This window comes from Manis pentadactyla, chromosome 5 (assembly GCF_030020395.1).
Source record: "Manis pentadactyla isolate mManPen7 chromosome 5, mManPen7.hap1, whole genome shotgun sequence".
NCBI classification, from domain to species: domain Eukaryota; kingdom Metazoa; phylum Chordata; class Mammalia; order Pholidota; family Manidae; genus Manis; species Manis pentadactyla.
Genome location: NC_080023.1, coordinates 128635380 through 128659079, shown reverse-complemented (window position 1 = coordinate 128659079; position 23700 = coordinate 128635380). Strand labels below are relative to the sequence as shown.

Genomic DNA, 23700 nt, shown 5'->3' with positions numbered 1-23700 from the left:
TTTAGGTTTGTCCAAATCAGAAGCTAGGAAGCTGGGCAGGGACAGTTGGTACAATTGTTTTGCTGCTGCTCAGTGTTCACTGTGCACAGCAGCTAACCCACCTCCCCCAGTCACTGACTCCTGTCCACAGCCAGTGAGCAGGTGTGCCCAGCTCCACATGTCTCTGTACAGTGGCTTCCAGGGCCAGTAGGATGCACCCTGCATGGAGGAGGAGGGGCTTGGGCAAGCAGAGTGGTTGTCACAAGTCACACAGCTTCCGTGTTCACTGACCCCATGTGCCTTTTCCACTGTAACACACCCATCCATAAGGGCGAGTCCCTTGCACTCTGTAATAGACTTGAGAACTTATATCCCTAAACAAAAAACTAAATGATGATAATTAAAATAACTTTCAATTTGGAGAGGGGGATTAAAGATGGTGACGTGAGAGGTGAGACAGAAACCTCCTCCCAAAACCACATATAATATGAAAACATAGTTAATACAATGAATCCTCAAAGAGCAACAAGAAAGAAGGCTGCACCAGACTACATACACCTGGAGAAAAGAACAGACCTCATGGAACAGGGCACCAGAGTCCCTCACATGTGACCCCTGCCATGGCTACAGGGGCAGAGCAGCACCACAGAGTAGAGCTTCTGGGCACTAGAGGGCGCCACACACAAATATGAAACATTGAAGGAACCTGATTCAAACCCAAATCCCACAAAAACACCAGAAAGAGGGCCAAGTGAAACTGAATTCATCAATCTTCCTGAAAGAGATTTCAAAGTAAAATCATAAGCATGCTCACAGAGGTACAGAAAAAACATTCAAGAACACAGGGAAGAATTCAGGAATGAGATTCAATCATTAAGGGATACAGTATCTGAAATGGAGGGATTTAAAAGCAGATTAGATGTACAGAAGATGGTAAATGAAATAGAAATTAGAGAACAGGACTACAAAGAAGCTAAGGCACAGAGAAAAAAAAGGATCTCTAGGAATGAAAGAATATTGAGAGAACTGTGTAACCAATCCAAACAGAACAATATTCACATTATAGGGGTACCAGAAAAAGAAGACAAAAAGGAATAGAAGCTTTGAGGAGCTAATTGCTGAAAACTTCCCTAAACTGGGGAAGGAGACAGTCTTTCAGGCCATGGAGGTGCACAGATCTCCCAACACAAGGGACCCAAGGAAGACAACACCAAGACATGTAATAATTAGAGTGGCAAACATCAAGGATAAGGACAGAGTATGAAAAGCAGCCAGAGAGAGAAAAAAGATCACATACACATTAGGCTATCATCAGACTTCTCAACAAAAACCTTACAGGCCAGAAGGGAGTGGTGTGATATATTTAATACAAAGAAGCAGAGGGCCTCAAACCAAGAATACTCTGCCCATCAAGAAAATCATTTAAATTTGAAGGATTAAACAATTTCCAGATAAGCAAAACAAGAGAGAGTTTACCTCCCACAAACTGTCTCTACAGTGTATTATGGAGGGACTGCTATAGATGGAAGTGTTTCTAAGGCTAAATAGCTGTCATCAAAGGAAATAAAAGCACAGTAAAGAAAGTAGACCAATTAATTACTAAGCAGATACAAAATCAAATCAGCTACCCTCAAAGTCAGTGAAGGGATAAACAAAGAATACAGAATATGATACCTAATATGTAGAGAATGGAGGAGGAAGAAAAAGGAGGGAAAAAGAAATAACCTTTAGATTGTGTTTTTAATAGTATACTAAGTGAGTTAAATGAGACTGTTAGATAGTAAGGAAGTTACACTTGAACCTTTGGTAATCATGAATCTAAAGCCTGCATGGCAGTAAGTACAAACCTATTGATAATCACCCTAAATGTAAATGGTCTGAATGCACCAATGAAAAGACAAAGAGTCACTGAATAGATAAACAAAACAAGACCCATCTATATGCTGCCTACAATAGATGCACTTCAAACCCAAAGACATACACAGACTGAAAGTAAAAGGATGGAAAAAGATATTTCATGCAACTAATAGGGAGAAAAAAACAGGAGTTCCAGTACTTGTATCAGACAAAATAGACGTCCAAACAAAGAAAGTAACAAGAGAGAAAGAAGGACATTACATAATGATAAAGGAGTCAGTCCAACAAGAGGATATAACTAGTATAAATATCTATGGACCCAACACAGGACCACCTACATATCCGAAACAAATACTAATAGAATTAAAGGGGGAAATAGAATGCAATGCATTAATTTTAGGAGACTTCAACACACCACTCACTCCAAAGGACAGATCAACCAGGCAGAAAATAAGTAAGGAGACAGAGGCACTGAACCACACATTAGAACAGATGGACCTAACAGATCTACTGAACACTCCATTCAAAAGCAGCAGGATACACATTCTTCTCAAGTGAACATGGAACATTTTTAAGAATAGATCATATACTAGACCACAAAAAGAGTCTCAGTAAATTCAAAAAGATTGAAACTGTACCAACCAGCTTCTCAGACCACAAAGGTATGAAACTAGAAATAAATTACGCAAAGAAAACAAAAAAGGCCCCCAAACACATGGAGGCTTAACAACATGCTCCTAAATAACCAATAGATCCATGACCAAATAAAAACAGAGATCAAGCAATATATGGAGACAAATGAAAACAATAATTCAACACTGCAAAATCTTTGGGGACTGAAGGCGTGCTAGGAGGAAAGTATTTTGCAATACAGGCCTACCTTAGGAAAGAAGAACAATCCCATATGAACAGTCTAAACTCACAATTAATGAAACTGGGAAAAGCATAACAATTGTGGCCCAAAGTCAGTAGAAGGAGGGACATAATAAAGATTAGAGCAGAAATAAATAAAATAGAGAAGAATAAAACAATAAAAAGAGTCAATGAAAGCAGGAGCTCGTTCTTTGAGAAAATAATCAAAATAGATAAATCCCTACCCAAACTTATCAAGAAAAAAAGAGAGTCTACACACATAAACAGAATCAGAAAAGAGAAAGGAAAAATCATTACAGACACCACAGAAATACAAAGAATTATTAGAGAATACTAGAGGATAAAGAAATACTAGAGAATTATTAGAGAATCGCTAACAAACTGGGTAACCTAGAGAAATGGACAACTTTCTAGAAAAATACAACCTTCCAAGGCTGACCCAGAAAGAAACAGAAAATCTGAACAGACCAATTACCAGCAGCAAAATTGAATTGGTAATCAAAAAACTACCTAAGAACAAAACTCCTGGACCAGATGGCTTCACTGCTGAATTTTATCAAACATTTAGTGAAGACCTAATACCCATCCTCCTTAAAGTTTTCCAAAAAGTAGAAGAGGAGGGAAAACTTCCAAACTCATTCTATGAGGCCAGCATCACTGTAATACCAAAACCAGGCAAAGACACCACAAAAAAAGAAAATTACCAATATCCCTGATGAACATAGATGCAAAAATACTCATCAAAGTATTAGCAAACCAAATTCAAAAATACATGAAAAAGATCATCCATCATGATCAAGTAGGATTATTCCAGGGATGCACAGATGGTACAATATTTGAAAATCCATCAACATCATACATCACATAAACAAAAAGGAAAAAAACCATATGATCATCTCCATAGATGCTGAAAAAGCATTTGACAAAATTCAACATCCATTCATGATAAAAACTCTCAACAAAATGGGTACAGAGGGCAAGTACTTCAACATAATAAAGGCCATACATGACAAACCCTCAGCCAACATCATACTTAACAGTGAGAAGCTGAAAGCTTTTCCTTTAAGATTAAGAACAAGACAAGGATGCCCACTCTCCCAATTTTATTCAACATAGTTCTGGAGGTCCTAGCCACAGCAATCAGACCAAACAAAGAAATATAAAAAGCATCCAGATTGGTAAGGAAGAAGTTAAACTGTCACTGTTTGCAGATGACATGATATTGCACATAAGAAACCCTAAAGAATCCACTCCCAAACTACTAAAACTAATATCTGAATTCAGCAAAGTTGCAGGATATAAAATTAATACACAGAAATCTGTTGCGTTTCTATACACTAATGATGAACTAGCAGAGAGAGAAATTAGGAAAACAATTCCATTCACAATTGCATCAAAAAGAGTAAATATCCCTGATGAGGAATAAGCCTAACGAAGGAAGTGAAAGACCTATACCCTGAAAACTATAAGATACTCATGAGAGAAATTAGAGGTGCCAATAAATGGAAATAAATCCTGTGTTCATGGGTAGGAAGAATTAATATTGTCAAAATGTTCATCCTGCCTAAAGCAATCTGCAGATTCAGTGCAATCCATATCAAATACCAACAGCATTCTTCAACTAACTAGAGCAAATAGTTCTAACATTCATGTGGAACCACAAAAGACCCTGAATAGCCAAAGCAATCCTGAGAAGGAAAAATAAAGCTGGGGGGATTATGCTCCCCAACTTAAGCTCTACTACAAAGCCAAAATAAGAGAATTTGGTACTGGCCCAAGAACAGACCACAAATTCTTGTGAAGATGCAGAGAAAGGGGAACCCTCCTACATTGCTGGTGGGAATGTAAATTAGATCAACCATTGTGGAAAGCAATATGGAGGTTCCTCAAAAAACTAAAAATAGAAATACCGTTTTACCCAGGAATTCTACTCCTAGGAATTTACCCTAAGAAAACAAGTTCTCAGATTCGAAAAGACATGCACCCCTGTTTATCGCAGCACTATTTACAATAGCCAAGATATGTAAGCAACATAAGTGTCTCTCAGTAGATGAATGGATGAAGAAGATGTGGTGTATATACACAATGGAATACTATTCAGCCATAAGAAAGAAACAAATCCTACCATTTGCAACATGGATAGAGCTAGAGGGTATTACACTCAGTGAAATAAGCCAGGCAAAGAAAGACAAGTACCAAATGATTTTCCTCATTTGTGGAGGATAACAATGAAGAAAAAGTGAAGGAACAAAATAGCAGCAGACTTCACAGACTCCAAGAAGGGACTAGTGGTTACCAAAGGGGAGCGGGAGGGGTGGGGGAGGGTGGGTAAGGAGGGAGAGAGAAAGAGATTGAAGGGTATTGTGATTAGTACACATGGTGTGTGGGGGACAGTCACAGGGAAGAAAACAAGTAGTGACTGTGGCATCTTATTACACTGATAGACAGTGACTTCGATGGGGTATGGGGGGACTTGTTAATATGTGTCAATGTAGTAACCACATTGTTTTTCATGTGAAACCTTCATAAGTGTGTATACCAATGATACCTTAAAAAAAAAAAAGTAACTTTCAATTGTTCCAGTTCTGGTTATTCCTTTTCCCTCCCTACCTGACCAGACAGCAAAGAGCAAACTGGTTACAAGAGGGAGAGTGGCCGCCTTAGGCCTGAGAGCATCCTGGATGCCCCTACCAGGTGGCAGGCCCTGGTTATGCCCCACCCTGCTCACTGGGCATCCAGGGAGCATCTGGTCCACAGTACATCTTAGCTGCTTAAGGCAGCTGCTTCAAGGGACCATCTCAGAGATGACACATCACACACAAGCCGGGAGGTTGTTTCAGGTGACATATGCAAAGAAGAATTTGCCACATTTCTGGAATTTGTCTATGCTTCACAGATTGAACCAGGAAAATTGCACCAAATGAGAGGGATGGCTGGAGATGTGTGTTCCAGGGCCTGCCAGATCTGTGTGATGAAATGAGAGCAGATGGCAGGCTTGGGGGGGCCACAAAGCAACAGGTAGTGACAGCATTGGGGCCTTAGGTCTGTGGACCAGGGACAAAGAAGATAGATGGGGGCAGCTTCCCAGCTGCAAGGGCTCCTGTGGAGAAAGCTGTGGAGAATCAACATCAAATTAACCATCACGTGGAGGCTAAAAAATTGAGGGGAAGAGAAATGTCAGTTCTTAAATTGGGGATTTTGTTTTCCTGTGTAATTTCATCTTCCATTATTTCTATAACAAAGGCTGCTCTTTGCTTGTCAGCACTTCTGCTGTTGAATTCATGGATGCCTGTATTTTCTTTTTTACCTGTTGAGCCTCCCATAAATCTTATATATAGATCACATATTTCCTTTTATTCTCCATAAGAGAATTGTAATCAATTCTCTCTGGTTTGTCTCTGGATAATTTTAAATCTCTCTGGTTCTTATTTTCTGCAATCTCATTACAATGTGTCTAGATGTGAATTTATTTTTATCTATCATTCCGAAATCTGAGAATTTTTTTTCTTTTATTCAATTCTGGAAAATTATCAGCCACTATCTCTTTGAATATTGCCTTTCAGTTTTTTTCCATCCTGAACTGTTGTAAGTGTATTAGACTTTCTCATTCTCTCCTCCACCTTTCTGAACCTCTTTTATGTCCCATCCTATGTCTCTACTACTGCATTCTCGGGAATTTCCTCAGTTCTATTTCCAACCCAGTAATTCTTTAGCTGTGCCTCTCCCGTTGCTTAACTCATCAATGGAGCATTTAATTTATGAGTACATTTGAACTTTCAGAAGTTTTAAATAGTGCTTTTTCATACCTGCTTGCTCTTTGTTCTTATTGCAATATGTTTAAGTTCTTTGTGTTTTTTTTTTTGTTGTTTTTTTGAGAGGGCATCTCTCATATTTATTGATCAAATGATTGTTAACAACAATAAAATTCTGTATAGGGGACTCAATGTACAATCATTAATCAACCCCAAGCCTAGTTCTCCACAGACTCCAATCTTCTGAAGCATAACGAACAAGTTTTTACAACATGGTGAACAAATTCTTACATAGTGAATAAGTTCTTACATGGTGAACAGTGCAAGGGCAGTCATCACAGAAACTTTCGGTTTTGATCACGCATTATGAACTATAAACAATTAGGTCAAATATGAATATTCGTTTGATTTTGTACTTGATTTATATGTGAATCCCACATTTCTCCCTTATTATTATTATTATTTTAAATAAAATGCTGAAGTGGTAGGTAGATGCAAGATAAAGGTAGAAAACATAATTTAGTGCTGTAAGAGGGCAAATGTAGATGATCAGGTGTGTGCCTATAGACTAAGTATTAATCCAAGCTAGACAAGGGCAACAGAACATCCACGGATGCAGAAGATTTCTCTCAAAACGGGGGGTGAGGTTCTAAGCCTCACCTTTGTTGATCCCCAATTTCTCACCTGATGGCCCCCCTGCGACTGTGCCTGTCTTAGGTTGTTCCTCCCTTGAGGAATCTTACCCATCTCTGGCTAACCAGTCATCTTCCGGGGCCATACAGGGAAATGTAAGGTTGGTAAGTGAGAGAGAAGCAATATTGTTTGAAAAGGTTAGCTTTTTACTTCTTTGCAGATTTATGCCCTGTGGCTTCTATGCCCAGCATTTGTCTTGGGGTATCTTTACCACTTGGAAGAATTATGATACTCGGTAATTTCGTTATGAGGCACGAATTCTACTTAAGGGTTGTAATTAGGAAGGAAGAAGAAAAGCTATAGAAGTAGCAGATGGAAGAAAACATGGGAAGATTGATTATTTCTTTGACATATCTTCTTGTAGAGTAACATAAGCATGTATAGGTTTTAAACTACTAATTAAATTGCGCCCACACATTAACATAATAGGAATACAGCTACATAACCAAAGCAGACCTACAATTACCAGCCATCTCCAGTGAAACCAAGAAAACCAGTTAGGTACTGTAGGCATTTGCGAAAACTTATCAATGATATGATGGATATTGTCTAACTGAATTTGAATAGTTTGAGAAAAATCAGACAAATTAAAACAACACATTCCTGGGAACTGTTCACATCCCATATGTTCTTTTAACAGTAGATAGTCTGTAGTCACAAGATTTTGGAGCGCTGCAACTTGCACTTCTCCTAATTCTTGGTTGAGTTCCGACAGTATAGATCCAGTCAAATTTGTTGTTTTTAAGTTCTTTGTTTTAAAGAATATAAACATGATTATTTATAATCTGAGAGTTGTACTTAAATTCTTAGGGATCTAATCTGCTGTTTATTCCACTGCTGGCTTCCACTCACTCGTGTAAGCTTGTTCTTGCTGTGCTTTATCACTTAAGCTGACCCCTTGAAGCCTGAACCAGGAGCACCTCCCTCCCTGCTCCACAGCAGTCCTGCATTTGCTTCTACTGGCTCCCTGGGATGTTTCTGGCCAGAAACCAGGTTTTATGTTCATATATCCGGCTCAGGAGTCACAAGTCTCATAGGTAGTGTAATTTCGAACAGCAACTTGGTATGTCAGGCAGGCCCACAGTTATGTCTTCAGGGTAGACTTTACACCCCAAACTCAGGGTAAACCCAACAGCTTCATTAGTTTTCAGTGCTAGTGGGTAGATTTCCTTCTACTCTACTCTTTCACTGGGTTGTGGGTGTCAGATTTACGCAAGGGTTGCAGTGGTCCCACTTTCCAGACTGTGTGTGAGTGTGGAAATCCAGGCTCCTAGTCAAGACCAGAACCACAACCCCCTCCCAGAGCAGCATAGCTCGCTCACTTGATGTCGGCCTACGTCTTTATTTTTGAACTCTAGGTATTTCCCAAATTTCTTATCAACCTGACCATGCAATTCAAAAAGGTATTTGTTATATTTAAGCTTCCATTTCTGTGTTTATAGAAGGAAGGTTTTCAAGTTATTTTGTAGTTGGCTGTATTGTTGGAATTCCTCAAATCTTACCTCTGTGATATAAATTGGGAAAGGTCTCTGGTTCCTGGCTGGGTTAGCACCTGAAGGTGACGCATGCCGTTCCTTTTGCTTTGCTCAGACCAGCAAAGTGGGCTACAATGGAACTGAAGAGCCTGGCTAGCGATTTCAGGGACCCTATCATCACAATGTGTGAAGCAAAAGACCAAAGAAAAATTGGTCATCTGACCACAGGTCTATAGTCAACAACAGGACATGTATAATTGCTGAGCATTGCCTTTGGTAGAGGATAATAGTGTGTTTTCTATGTCTAATATTCTTTTCTTTTTACTGAAAAATAAAACACAGATACAGAAAGTCACACTAAGTAAATGTTAAGCTTAGTAGCACTCTTGTAACCACTATCCAGGTTGTGAAATCACTCAGCAGCCACTCCACACCCTGCCATGAGCCCATCCCAGATCACTGGCTCTGCACCCAGGAGGTCTATAAATTGCATACTCTACTTCTGCCTATCTCTGTGTGTTCGAGGCTCTCCACCAAGAGCTGCCTGCACCACCACCCACTAAAGCATTTCTTTTAGCTTGTTGGCCACCATGGGGAAACAGAAAATGAGGTTAACTGGAGATGTGGGCTGTCTCTATGTCTAGCAGCTTTTAGAGAGGTATGTATTGATAAACTAGGTGAGGGGTTTTCCAAAATTACATGGTTTAGTGGCATTTTTGACATGGAACCCATGAGTATCTGATCAGCCTGCTTTCCCCTTGAGTTCTTTCCTCCCCACATAGCCCCCCCAGCTAGGGGCACAAGCTCTGTAATGTGTCTCATGCTGACATTTGCCACATTTCTTTTGGTCACACTGTTCTTGAAAATTGAGTTTTTATCCACTGCAGTTAAATCTTGTTTTCCTACAGAAAAATACACGAATCTGGACAAGATAGAAACCTCGGTCACTGTCCTGGGTGACTGTCCCACTCACCAGCAGAGTTCAGGCCGTGGGGAGGAGACAGCAAATTCACTTCATGCAGAATTTAAAGAAGAGAGAAAAGATGTCAATGATGATAGAGAACCTGAAGGTCAGTTCATTTTAAGCTTGCTCTTTAGGATAAATATTGCCCACAATGTATTTGAGACTTCCTCTGAGAAAACTACATTTTTTGTTTTTCCTGGGAGACAAAGATTCATAGTCGTTTTCTCTTTGGCCACTAGAAATCTCAGTTAAGTCTGAAGCTTGTTCTGGACACTGTAAGTTATCAAGGCATCATAAGTTATCAGGGCATCATCTCTATACCTCCTCCCTTCCTATTATCTCTTCTTTACATTTAGAAGTATTTTCTTAGTTTACAATCAGAAGAAACCCAAAAAAAAAAAAACAAAACGGTGTTAAGTCCGGGGAGAGGAAATCCCAGGGCAAAATACCTGTAAAACCGAAATTAGTCAAAGGGAGAAATAAAGTTTAAAATCCATTTATTGCTTACAAACTGCAGTCTGCGGCAGTCTCTTTCCTGCTCAGGCAGAAGCAAGCAAGGACCTCCCCCTAACCTCTCAGGTTCAGATAAGCTCTCCCTTACCCAGATAATTATGCATTAATATGTAGATGACTTCTCTCCACCCGTGAGGATATGCAAATGACTAAAGTCATACGGCTCTCCACCCCTGAATGCCTCCTGATATGCAGATGTACTAAAGCCAGGTGAGATATTCTGGAAATATTGTAAATTTACCCACAAATGGTTATCAAAAACTTTAAAAAAAACCTCTCCATGAAAAAGGAAAGATATGCATGATAATTAAGACAGTATGGTACTGACATAAGGATACTCAAATGGAGGGAACTGTACAGAGTCCAGAAGTAAACGCTCACAGATAAGATCAAATGGCTTCTGACAGAGGCCAAAGAAATTTAATAAAGTACAGTCTTTTCAACATATGATGTGGGTACAACTGGATAATCACATGCAACAGAATGAAGTGGAACCATATACAGAAATTAACTCAAAATGGATCAAAGACCTAAATGTAAGAGCTAAAACTACACGTTTAGAAGAAAACGATCATAAATCATCATGACCTTGGATTAGACAAAGATTCCCCAAAGTAACAGAAGAATAGATTGGATTTCATCAAAATTAAAAACTCTTATGCTTCAAGACATCATCATCAAAGTGAAAAGACTACCTACAGGATGGGAGAACTATTTGCAAATTATATTATCTGATAAGGGGCTTTTACCTGGAATATAAAAAGAGCTCTTACAACTCAGTAAGAAAAAAAACAACTAAAAAAATGGGCAAAGGATCTAAAGAAATTTCTCAAAAGTAGATGTACAGATGGCCAACAAGCACTTAAGTGAGGAAGAAAATCACCTTTTAGTAATGCAAAACAAAATCATAAATTAAAATGATTATGGACCTTTTGGGGCCACAAGTTAAAACTGTTCATTCCAATTTTCTGGAATCTGTAATGAAATATAGAGTGCCTAAGCAAAGACGCCTACCATTAATTTTCAAATGCTGATTGCACTCCTACTACGTGAGAGAAGCTGGCTCCTGGTGGGGAAATATAATAAAAAACAAAATCTTCTCCCAATCCAGATATCCTCTCCACAAAGGTAATAAAGTTTGTGTTACTAGCATTAAACTAGAAAGCCATGAACATAACAATCAATGGGTGGAAATATATCTCACCGTTTCACGTAGCCAACCAGGTACAACCCATTACACACATATTCTCAATATACACAGTTAACTAGTCCTCCAGGAAGAGGACATGATAGTACTAAAAAGATGTTAAGTAGTTGATCCTAACTCTACCCGGTAATTGGAAGACCCGGATGACCATCTAGGTTAACTATCTGGTTTATCCAGAGGAAAAACACTTCATATGTTTATGAGAAGAGTTTTGAAACTTGGAATAACAAGGCATCTACTGAAGTTAGTCTCCTGTCCTCCGGAAACTGGGAGAGGGGTGCCATCTCCCTGGGGGGGGGGGGGGGGGCTGATACTCTGAAGAGAGCTCCCAGACCCGGAGACAGACTTATAGGTTCCAGGAGCTGAAACAAGGCCGACCTCGTCTTAAACAGGATTTATGCACATTTCAGAAAGAGGATAAAACACAAAGACCAGTTTTCTAAAGTAAATGCTCAAAGAAAAAGGGGAAGAGGAAAGTATCTTACAGATAGAATTAAGCTTATTTTAAATGTGTTTGCCTTTCCCTCCGAATATCACGAGCACAGCCTGTAGGCAGGACAAAGCTGAGCGCGCTGCAGGCGGTCGGGCAGCGCCGACCTCGCATAGCTATGGCCGCGGCGGGGCCGACGGACTCGGCCCCGGAGGGCCAAGTGTTTCCCAGGAAAGGGCCGCGGCCTTCCGGAAGCTCCGGAACGAACAGGCGAGCCCCGGGGGCTGGGGGCTCCGGAACAGGCCGGGCCCGCCACAGGTCACGTGACCTCCAGGACAGGTCGGCTCCGCCCCCGCCGTGCCACGGCGAGTAGTAGAACCGCGCCGCTGTCTCCTGCGCAAGCGCAGCTCCTGGCTCGCGGCGAGTGACGCAATCCTGCAACGCCGGCCGGGCGTGCAGCCCCAACCTCCGTGGGATCACCTGGCTCTGCCTGAATGGCCTCCGCAGTCAGACGTGCGGGTGCAACCGGTCCCCGAGGCCCGCTGGGGGCGGGGGCCTATGTGGGCGGGGCGAGTCCTGGCCAGCCAATGGACGGCGCCTACGCCGCTCCTGCCCCGCCCAGCCGGCCATCGGTCCCCGTGGGTCAGGTCCGGCGGACGCGCGGTTGTGGTGCCGGTTGGGAGGTGAGTGCGCGGTCCGCGGGCGAGGCCCTCGCTGCAGCCGCTGCCTCCGTGTGTCCGTACGGCGCCTCCGGGGGAGCGGCGGGCCCCGGGGTTGCAGGAATCGGGGGCAGCCCGGGCCGGAGGGCCAGGCCCGATCACGCGGGCGGCCCGGCCTGCACCCGCGTCCGCAAGCGGTGGTTTCGTGGCTGGGGCCTCGGCGTGGCGCAGGCCCGACTGGAGACTGCGCCCCGCAGGGTAGAGAGCCCGCGGAGGGCGTTGGACGGTGGGCGATGCCCCTCGCCGCGGTGTGGCCAGGGTGCCAGCCAGTTACGAGAGTGCAGCTGTCACTCGGCCGCACGCTTCCTGTCGCCATGACGCGCACCTTCCCTCTCCGGGCTCAGGCGGGATGGGAAGTGACCCCACTGTGCGGGTTGACTCTGGAAACATTGAGGCTGCGTGCAAGTCCGCACGGCTGCGAGGGCCGGCGGGCGGCGGTGTGGGGGTGGGGGCTGGTGAGTACACGCTGGGGCCGAGCGCCATCTGCAGCCTTCACGGGGCTGGGGCCGCATCAGCCGCCGCCCACCGTCAGGGCCCACCCCAACCCCCACAGCGTGTGTCCTCAGGCCGCCTGGTAAATTCAGTCGACGTGTCGTCGCCGCTAGCTGACGCCGCTTGGGCCTTGTAGATAAGGTTTTTGCGATTGAACTCTGGATTCAGATGGCAATGTTTTCTCGTCTGGGGTCTCTGTGGTTGTGGGGAGCCAGTTGTAGCCCCAGGTACAGAAAGCAGTATCACTGATGGTACCGCAGAAGTACAGATGGGTGAGACTGGGGTTCTATGGATGGTGAGGAAGAGCTGTGCTTGAGACATGCAGACTCTGGGGAGACCTTTGGATGGGTGGGTTAGTTTTAGGAAGCAAGTCAACTTGGAAAAGAAAAGTAGATTGAAGAGCAGATGGTTGGGGTTCATGGGAGGAGAAAGCACATACTTAGGGAGTCTGAGGAGAGTGTAGAGCCAGTAGAAAAGAAGTTACCCAAGATGGTGTGAAGTGCCATGGAAGCCAACGAGAGGAGAGCTCAGGACGGGGCTGGTCTGCAGTGTCCACTCTGTGGGAAGATCTGGGGAGCGAGGGCAGCTCTTTATATTTGGCTGAGGTGAGAGGTGTGCTGAGCACATTCCCTGGATCCCACCAGGCTCAGGATCAGGTCCCATTGACTATGTTAGTCATTATCTGTGAGATGGGGATAATCATAGCCCCTAGGCCAGGTAACAACTAGCTGACAAGTGTCAGGCAATGCAGTAGGCACTTGACATGTTTGCACTCACTGAAGCCTCACCGTCAGCCTTCTACAGAGAAATTACTTATAAAAGCTGTGGGACTTGGATTAGTCCAGTAGTGTGATGGCAATTCAAACGGTGAGGCGTTTAAGGGTGTTGGAAATGGCCCTAGATGGTGAACTTCCCATGAACTTTTCCTCATGGAAAAACAGCTCTTTAGTTGGTTGTGTTTGAAAGGCAGACATTCTCTAAGGCTTGCACCCAGGGGCAGCCATGTGTTTTGCTTGAATTATTTGGTTTCCAGATCAAAGAACTAGATGTTATTGTTGCTATAAATTCTATGACAGTTCTATGGTCTGTGTCTTTAAGCAAATTAGAAAATGACCTAGATAAGTAATTACTGTTTAATGCATTTCATTAATCATAACTTTAACCATGTATATTTATCATCACAGAAAACTTTAGTGACATTTGTTTTTCATGAAAATATTGTGAATATGCATAAGGACTTCAGAAAAACTGCTAAGAAGTGAACTGTGATTTGAATCTTTTTTTTATTTGAATCTTTATATGGGAAAAGTAATGTTTAGGTTATTAATCAGTTTATATCCCCTAAAGAACTGAAGTAATTATCATAATCTTTAATCCTTTTACTTCAGGGGTTCTTCACGCATGAATAATTCTAGTTTGTGTTTTCAAAGCTGCTTTCGGAAAGAAGAAACATGGAAAGTGGTGCAGTTCTGCTAGAATCCAAATCCTCACCGTTTAACCTTCTGCATGAAATGCACCAACTGCGTCTTCTTGGTCACCTGTGTGACGTGACTGTCAGTGTGGAGTACCAGGGAGTCCGTGAAGAATTCATGGCCCATAAGGCAGTCCTGGCAGCCACCAGCAAGTTTTTCAAGGAGATGTTCCTTAATGAGGAGACTGTGGATGGTACGAGGACTAACGTCTACTTGAATGAAGTGCAAGTTGTTGACTTTGCTTCATTTCTCGAGTTTGTGTATACCGCAAAGGTCCAGGTGGAAGAAGACCGGGTGCAGCGAATGCTGGAAATGGCTGAAAAACTAAAATGTTTGGACTTATCGGAAACGTGTTTTCAGTTAAAGAAACAGATGTTGGAGTCAGTACTTTTGGAGTTGCAGAATTTCTCTGAGTCTCAGGAGGCAGAAGGGAGCAGTAGCTCCCAAGTCACCATTGCTCCTATTGCCAGAGCAGGTGCTGTGGACAGGCCTCTGGCCAATGGCCTTGCGGACTCCTTAGATCCCCTGATGGAGAGAATCAGCAATGGCATATTGCCAGATACGCCCCCCAGGAAGTCCAAGGAGAAACCAGACAAGAAAAAAGATGTAGTCAAGCCACCCTACCCCAAAATCAGAAGAGCTAGTGGAAGGCTGGCTGGAAGAAAGGTATTTGTGGAGATCCCTAAGAAGAAATACACAAGAAGACTCCGAGAACAGCAGAAAAGTGCCGAGGATGATGTGGTGGACCACTGGGGTCCCCAGGAGCCCAGCCTGGAGCCTGCAGGCACAGAGATGGAGCCGACCACGAAAAGTGAGGATGGCAGCACTGGGACAGAGCTGGAGGAGGTTCTGCAGAAAGCAGTGCCTGGGGAGGATGAGGAGGCAGAGGAGAGGAAGAGCAACTTCAAGTGCACTGTCTGTGAGAAAGCCTTTCTGTATGAGAAGAGCTTCCTAAAGCACATCAGGCACCACCACGGGGTGGTCACTGAGGTGGTTCACCGCTGCGACACCTGTGGCCAGACCTTCGCCAACCGCTGCAACCTTAAGAGCCACCAGCGCCACGTGCATAGCAGCGAGCGCCACTTCCCATGTGAACTGTGTGGGAAGAAGTTCAAGAGGAAGAAGGATGTGAAGCGGCACGTGGTGCAGGTCCACGAAGGGGGCAGCGAGCGGCACCAGTGCCAGCAGTGCGGCAAGGGCCTGAGCTCCAAGACAGCTTTGCGCCTGCATGAGCGTACACACACAGGTCACCGGCCCTACAGCTGCACTGAGTGCCAGGCCCGCTTCTCACAGCCCTCAGCTCTGAAGACCCACATGAGGTGCGTTTCCCTCCTGAAATGCCAGGGAGAACTGCTGCTCTGGGGCCTGGACCCACGCGGTGGCCTCTCTCTGTGCTTCACTGGTTACTGTGTCCCCCTAGCAGGCAGGCGGCTACTGCAAGCCATCCTTGAATTGTTTCTGGGTCCTGATACTGTGATGCTGCTCTTCTGCTCTGGGAGTCCTGTGATGGTCCTGCAGCCTCAGGCCAAGGAGGATGCCTGTACCATGCCCAGTGCCTGGGCAGAGGGCTGGGCAACCAGGCCCTAGGCTGTCCCCTCCCAGAACAGCCCCTGGTGCTTCCATTTTGCACCATCCTTAAGTTGAGGCTCCTTAACTGCATCTACCTTTTCCTGATTCTTTGTTTATGACTTGGACCTACAACCATCTAGGTCTCGCAGTCTATTAATGACCTCAGTGAGATGATATTTAGGGCTCTAGGACACTTCTCTCATTCTCTCTGTTCATTCTCTGGGCTTGGATAGTGTGCCATAGGTTAGTCTAAACTCCAGAATTAGGACATTTCTTTTAATAAACTTTTGAACCATAGGCGGGTGACATTCAGGTTTTAAGTAAGTGTCCTTTCAGTGCTTGGTATTTATGCCTGAAATCCAGACAAGCATTTTTGTACTGTTCTCGACCCTCAAATGGGACCAGTCTCTGGGTGGCAGCACGCTCATCACCTGCTCACGTATAGTGAGTTTACAGCCTTGGCTTATCAAGTGCTCCATAAATCGTGGTTGATGGTTGCTTCACCCTCATGCAGTTACAGCTTATGCACACTCCTCAGAAACCAGGTTTCTTCAGCATTTTGAGAATTGTTGAGACTGGTTATGTAGTATTAGATAATGATGGTAAAATTTTCAATCATGTAGTACTTTGTTAGCAATAGCTCCTAAGGTGTTCGTGGTCGATTTTCAGAACGAGGAGGCTTTACAAATACTGCATGGTGCTATTTAGTGTTTTCAAAAGTGTGCAAAGGCATGGTGGTGTCTGGCTGCACATGCCATACAGTGTACACCAGAGGGCAGATGTGGGTGGACCCTCAGTGTCCTGTGGGGAGATGTGCCTGTCTGGTGGTCTGGTGTAGAAGCGGATTTGGGGGTGGAGATTATTGGTCTCTTTTCCTTTCACTTCAGCCGTTGTCATTAGATCTCTTGGAGTAAACTATTTTTTCAGACAAGAGTGGAAATTTTATTGAAAGTGAGGTTTGAAATACATCCTGAGTTATCATCTGAATGTTGTACTTTCAGAATTCATACAGGGGAAAAACCTTTTGTCTGTGATGAATGTGGTGCAAGATTCACTCAGAACCACATGCTGATTTATCATAAAAGGTGTCACACAGGTAAATACTCATGCTGTTGTGATTGAATGTCTTTTTTAGGTGTAGAAGGAACCTGTAATTTATTTATTTAGAAGTTGACATCTACCACAGTGGTGGAGACCAAAGTCATGTTATAGCTTTCCCATCTAGTAAATGAGCAAAAATGAATAAATAAGATATACCCGGTGCCTCCAGTGCTGTATTGAGGGTGACGGCCTTTGCACCCTAGGCTCCACTGAGTCTCATGTATCAGGAGGTGTGAAACAGTTCCTGTCGTTGCCCCATTCTGCATTTCCAGGAATCCGTCCTAAAGAAATTGTTCTGATATGGGAAAAGCTATATGCTATTATTCCCCTTTTTTGCTATTTCTAATAACAGAGCATTGGAAACAACCAGATTGTCCAACCACAAGGAAGTGGTTCAGTAAGCTAATAAATGCTCTCTGTCTCGGCTCATGACGCAGCCACTCCAAGGCTCTGAATGTCATGAAAAACACCTGGGCTTGGCTGTCGACTTGAATAATGCACAATTAAGCATATAGTTAATCCCAACTATATTGACAACCTGCACATAAGAGTAGAAGGAAATGAATTGTTACATGTATTAGGTGGAAGTATCTCTACTGTTTTGCAGAATTTTTGTGCTGATTATGTGAGGGAGAAAATTTAAGTTGACTTTATTTTGATTCAGCACAGTAACCCGAGGATCTGTACATGACACAGGTACACAGGATCTGTTGTATGCTAGTTATATTCTAGCCCACCTCATTATTTGCTTGCATTTAAAAAATTATACTTCTGAGCAGTGTCATATGAACGCCAAGTTCAAATGCAGGCAAGACAGAGATGAGGCATTTAACAGACTGTAAAATGAGAATTGGTGTCAAATGGAAGACTGGGGATGGAGCAAGGCATCAGAATTCAGGTCACATTAAAGGATGAAATTAAGTTTTTAAGGTCATTTGATGAAAATATTAACTAACATACCCAGATTTTATTAGAGCCAGTATTATTTTGATATTTGTGAAATCAAGGGCATACCTAACAATCACATGAGTCTGACTTGTGGGATTAAAGGACTCAAACTACAGACATGAAGTGAACATTTCTTTGTCCTGTAATCTGACCCAAACTGACTGGGAGTTGCTGATTTAGAACAGGCATATACGTACAGTCAGTATACATTCCCTTTCAAGGAGGACTTTTATTCTCATAAAGTTTCACTGAAGTGCTTCATGGAAAAAAATCCAACAATTCAAACAAGTTATAAAATTATTTTGTTTCGGAATGACTCAATTTCTAACATACGAGCTGGCTGAATGCTCTTTTGTCCAGTAGAATCCTTCTTGGGATTTCCAAGGATATTTTCTATCATCTTTCAGCAGGTAGCAAGCACCTCAGGTGACTAGACGTCTTATGATAGTTTTAAGTAGAGAATGTAACACTGCCTACCCGCCAAGGCACTTTTGAGGAGCTCAGTTGGGCTTTTGAGTGTGGACATCGCTAACTTTGTTTCATCTTTTCATGTAGGTGAAAGACCTTTTATGTGTGAAACATGTGGCAAGAGTTTTGCTTCTAAGGAGTATCTAAAACACCACAATAGAATCCATACTGGATCCAAACCTTTTAAATGTGAAATTTGTTTCAGGACTTTTGCCCAGCGGAATTCACTTTATCAGCATATTAAAGTCCATACAGGTATGGCTGCAATGTCACCAGAGAATGGAGTTCAGTGTGGCAAGAAAGTTTTCTTAAAGGTTTTAGATCTACTAGAAAATTATTTGGAACTTAGCTTTACTGTGTCAAAATAACATTTTCAAATTCTTGAGTTTTTGAGAAGGCTCTAAAAGGTATGTTTAGTTTCAGGTTAGATAACTATCATGTTACTGCATACACACACACACACATGCAAATTCAGTTACTATGAGAACTGGAGTTTCATATTCCATTACTGTGGAGAAGAGATGAAGTTGCTATAGGTGGAACACCAGCTTTGGCATTGGCCCTTCTTGGTGTGGGCCATAAGCGGGTGGTGTAGGTATAAATCTGGGCCTGGCAGTTGACCTTCAAGTTGTTCCCAACATGGCCTTATGGTGCAAATGCAGTGGCTTACAGACAACACCGTTCCAGTGAGGCATCAGAATTCAGTACAGTTGGCTGAAGAGATCAGCCAGTATTTCTTCTCTTCCTGTCTCAGGGGAGCGTCCCTACTGTTGTGACCAGTGTGGTAAGCAGTTCACCCAGCTCAACGCGCTCCAGCGCCACCATCGGATCCACACAGGAGAGAAGCCATTCATGTGCAACGCGTGCGGACGAACGTTCACGGACAAATCCACTCTCCGGCGGCACACCTCAGTAAGTAGTGGTGGTTTAACAGTGACATGTTGCTGGTCCCTGGGCATGTGACCCTAGTCAAACATGCCCATCAGCCTGCTGTGAGGTGGTTGCAGAAGTTGGGTCCTTCTTGTCAGGTTTTCCCACAATGAGTATATTCACAACATGAATGCAGGGAAGAATCCAGTCTCAAGGCCCAGAACAGCAGAGCCATGATAAATACTTCATGGGAGTGGTGGTGACTATAGAAGGATATCTGATCATTAGTTAAAGGGTGTTCTGCTACAGTAGAAACTAATACAAATTGAAGAAAACTTGTTTTAAAAGATGTACTCAGGTAGCCATGATTTGGGAGGTTTACAAGTACTTGTTCAGACACACATGCAGTGACCGTTGTTTTGTGTTTGATTTGTAGATACATGATAAGAATACTCCATGGAAGTCTTTCCTTGTTATTGTAGATGGCTCACCCAAGAATGATGAAGGGCATAAGACTGAACAGCCTGATGAAGAATATGCATCATCCAAACTTTCAGATAAATTGCTGTCTTTTGCAGAAAGTGGCCATTTTCACAGCCTGGCCACAGTCCAAGGCAGCATACCTGCCATGCACGAGAACAGTTCTACAGACACAGTCCGTAAGTCAGATACCTCTGTGGTGTCCCAGGACACGCTGCTGGCCACTGCTATCAGCGAGCTGAGTGAGCTGACCCCACAGGCTGACTCCATGTCCCCGCAGCTTCACTCCTTGACCAACATGGAGTAAGAGCTTGAAGTTACCTGCCAAGCAAGCCCCTCTGTTTTCATGTGTGACAGCTGTGTGAGAATGTTAGGGGCTAAGAGGAAGTTGTCTCTGGGCAACAAAATGGGCAAGAATGGCTTCTGAGAATTTTCCTCAATTTCTGCTAACTTGCACATTTCTTTCAAAGCATTCTTAAAGCCTTTCCTCAGAAATCCTGATCTGCATGGTCTCGGCTACATTTTACCAATAAGCAGTTAACGTAACCTCACTGAATTTTGGTGTAGGCTGTATATGTTGTGTTCATCATTCTAATGCTTGATTACCTTTTTTAGACTGGACAACTGCTTAGCTTAACTGTAGAAGACAGAACACTGACCCAGCTCATGAAGTCACTGTTAACAGTCTCCTTGGTCTCTCAGCCATCTTAGGCTTCTGCTGTGTGGTTTTAGTTCTCTGATACTTTGAAGCTATTTTTCTATTGAGCTAAAATAAAGCTGAGACCATGTGTTGTCAGCCATTTTCCTGTCAAATTGAGGCAAATCAGATTTGCTCAGGGAACCCTCCCAAGGTTCAGAAAGAAATGGAATTATTGAATTCTCCTCCATCCCAATTATAGGCACTAAAACAGGAATGACAAATTTACCATTTTGTAAAATACCTTCCTATATAATCTCTATTCACAGTGCATATAGGCAGCTAGCAAATTTGTCCTAACTTCTGAAATAAAATGTGGCTGTTAAGTTTCATTTCTAAAATCCGATTAGGTAAAAAGCTGGTCTACCAAAGATTCTAGCTGTAAAGAGCATAGTTTTTACAGAGGTGTGAAAAATTAAGAGGCTTTAGAACACTTGAAACATCATGTCATTTTATTCATAAGTAACAGTGAGGTAGGTAATGTGGCAATATTAGAACACAGATTATTAGTATTTTTGCTAGACTTTTTTAAATCCTGTAATTTTCAGAAACCCAGAATTTCTCATTTCACATCAAGATGTGAAACAAGTAACTGACTCATACTAATTTCTTGGCGTAGCACATGGGGATATAGCAGAAGGGACCAAGAGCCATGGCATACTTTTATCTTTGATTATGCTCAAGAGGGGACTGAAGAACCAGCAGCCTGCTCTAACTGCTCCTTGGGCTGCCTTGTGCTCAAAATGAATTTGCAATGAAAAGATAATCCCGCTGTGTTTGCCAAGCCTGATTCTTGGCTTCTATGGCTTGGGTATGTTGCACCATGCAAAGTGCTTTGACTCATGTGTGACCCTAAACCCATTAATTTACAAAGAGAAACCTGAGGAATTTTTGTTCACTAGTTGTTAATTTATTAAACTTGCTGTGAAACACTTCCATTTTCCTAGAGAAAGGTAGGTACTTTATCTGTAACTTACAGGATGAAGACATATGCCAGAAACTTTTAAGAGGGAGGCTCTCTTCCTACCACTGATTTTGTTCTAACTGGTAACATGTTAAAAGTAAATGCTAAAGCCCCTATGTGGTTTTTAGGTGCTGCTAACATGTTTCACACTTGTAACTGAAGAAAGCAGTACTGAATTACTTTAAATTTAGTTGTGACAACAGATCCTAGTTGTGTTTACAAAGAACAAAATAGAGACTTCACACAACCACTTTATTATTGATGACAGAATGAACCTGCCCAGCTGATGTACTGTTTCAAAGAATAAAGTCATTTTAATAAGAAGGAATTGAAATAGATTATTTTGTTACCTATTCGAAGATTTATGTCTTGAATTTCTTTTGAAATTCTACAAAAAACTGTTTAATGTGTTAATAAATGTTTGCTAGTAAAAATAGTTTTGTCAGTCTAAGTTTACTTGCATTATTAGAATGTAGATTCTGTAGAAATAGTATAACTTCCTTCATTTCATGGATGATGACATTAAACTCGGGGTCTACAGTTGTAGGATTGCTCTAATTAAAATCACACATTTACTGAGACCCAAAGGGCCCCGTGATGAGTCACACTGGCCTCTGCTCACACAGAAATCCATGGTGGCTGGTGTCGTGGGTTGCACGAAGTGCGCGTTTCTTCAGAGTAACATTAAAATAAGCCTCACAGACACTTCTTCTCCAGCTCTGCCCATTTCTCTGTTGCCCAAGAACAGAACTCCAAAGGCCCTGCACGAGACTCACTACAGAGGGATCTGTGGGGTGATGCCTGCTTGTCATTACAAGTACAGCCTTGCTTTGGGAAAGAAAGGCAGGCTCCCCTATGATGTTGGTCCTGAATCCATGATGAGCAAAGTGCCCTGGGACTTGGCCTGCTCCAGAGCATCAGGGAAGGCTGGTGAGGAGGTGTTGCAGACCTTCCCAATGTGGGAAACACACTCAGCCCAAACTCCAGAGGGCTCTGCTGCCTTTGGTTTTACTAAAATGTGTCACATCAAGTTTGAAAAAAAAATATGGAAACATCTTTCTTACAGGTGATTTTAACAGAAATGTGGTTTTGCTGTAGGTAGTAATTCAACAAATTTGAGTGTTAAGTTACAAATTCTAACCTGTTAAATTCCATACCATGCCATACAAGGGTCATTTCTGAGACCAAATGAGTGCTTGTCCCCGTAACTGGATGGTGTTCCATCACTTAAAAGTAGTATTACTCCAGGGTTGGGGATGGGGAAGGGTATTCATGCAGTGGCTACTTGTGCATAGGTACCCAGACAGGCAACGTAACTGAGCAGGCTACAAACATGGGCTGGAGGGATACTAGCATGTCAGCCTAGCTGAGTCCCAGAAACTACCCACTTACCTTTGGCAATCCATAAACAGATTCTTACCAAGGCCAGAGTGGTCTATCATTTTTTTTTTTATTCATTTTGTTACCATTAATCTACAATTACATGAAGAACATTATGTTTCCTAGACTCCCCCCTTCACCAAGTACCCCCCACAGACCCCATTATACTGTCCATCAGCTTAGTAAAATGCTGTAGAATCACTACTTGTCTTCTCTGTGTTGCACAGCCCTCCCCGTGCCCCCATCCACATGACACATGCTAATCATAAGGCCCCCTTTCTTTTTCCCCGCCCTTATCCCTCCCCACCCATCCTCCCCAGTCCCTTTCCCTTTGGTAACTATTAGTCCATTCTCGGGGTTCTGTGATTCTACTGCTGTTTTGTTCCTTCAGTTTTCCTTTGTTCTTATACTCCACATATGAGTGAAATCATTTGGTACTTGTCTTTCTCCACCTGGCTTATTTCACTGAGCATAATACCCTCTAGCTCCATCCATGCTGTTGCAAATGGTAGGATTTGTTTTCTTATATTGTGTATATGTACCACATCTTTATCCATTCATCTACTGATGGACACTAAGGTTGCTTCCATTTCTTCACTATTGTAAATAGTGCTGTGATAAACATAGGGGTGCATCTTTTTCAAACTGGGCTGCTGCATTATTAGGGTAAATTCCTAGAAGTAGAATTCCTGGTTCAAATGGTATTTCTATTTTGAGCTTTTTGAGGAACCTCCAAACTGCTTTCCACAATGGTTGAACTAATTTACATTCCCACCAGCAGTGTAGGAGGGTTCCCC

General features: G+C 42.8%; 1 protein-coding gene across 9 annotated transcripts; it reads left to right on the top strand.

Annotated features, from left to right (window-relative positions):
• The first annotated feature begins 9546 nt into the window (after positions 1-9546).
• GZF1 (GDNF inducible zinc finger protein 1) lies at positions 9547-21959 on the top strand. Of its 9 annotated transcripts, none has more exons than XM_036892131.2 (6): positions 9547-9699; positions 14385-15745; positions 16997-17091; positions 18600-18767; positions 19267-19424; positions 19819-21959. In XM_036892131.2, exons 1-6 carry the CDS (start codon positions 9646-9648, stop codon positions 20167-20169), a joined length of 2187 nt encoding a protein of 728 aa, XP_036748026.1. In that variant the 5' UTR covers positions 9547-9645; the 3' UTR covers positions 20170-21959. The 9 variants fall into 9 exon arrangements, with proteins under 9 accessions (XP_036748026.1, XP_057358644.1, XP_057358645.1 ...); XM_057502661.1 differs by lacking the exon at positions 9547-9699 and adding an exon at positions 12099-12426 and having other exon boundaries at positions 14370-15745; XM_057502662.1 differs by lacking the exon at positions 9547-9699 and adding an exon at positions 12101-12426.
• The last annotated feature ends 1741 nt before the right edge of the window (positions 21960-23700 follow it).

Excerpts from the sequence above, each read along its gene's own strand:
- GZF1 (XM_036892127.2), top strand. The coding sequence starts at position 12,812 with ATGGGAAGTGACCCCACTGTGCGGGTTGACTCTGGAAACATTGAGGCT. Across the intron at positions 17,092-18,599 it reads TCATAAAAGGTGTCACACAG|GTGAAAGACCTTTTATGTGT; the intron begins GTAAATACTCAT and ends CTTTTCATGTAG. Across the intron at positions 19,425-19,818 it reads CTCTCCGGCGGCACACCTCA|ATACATGATAAGAATACTCC; the intron begins GTAAGTAGTGGT and ends TTTGATTTGTAG.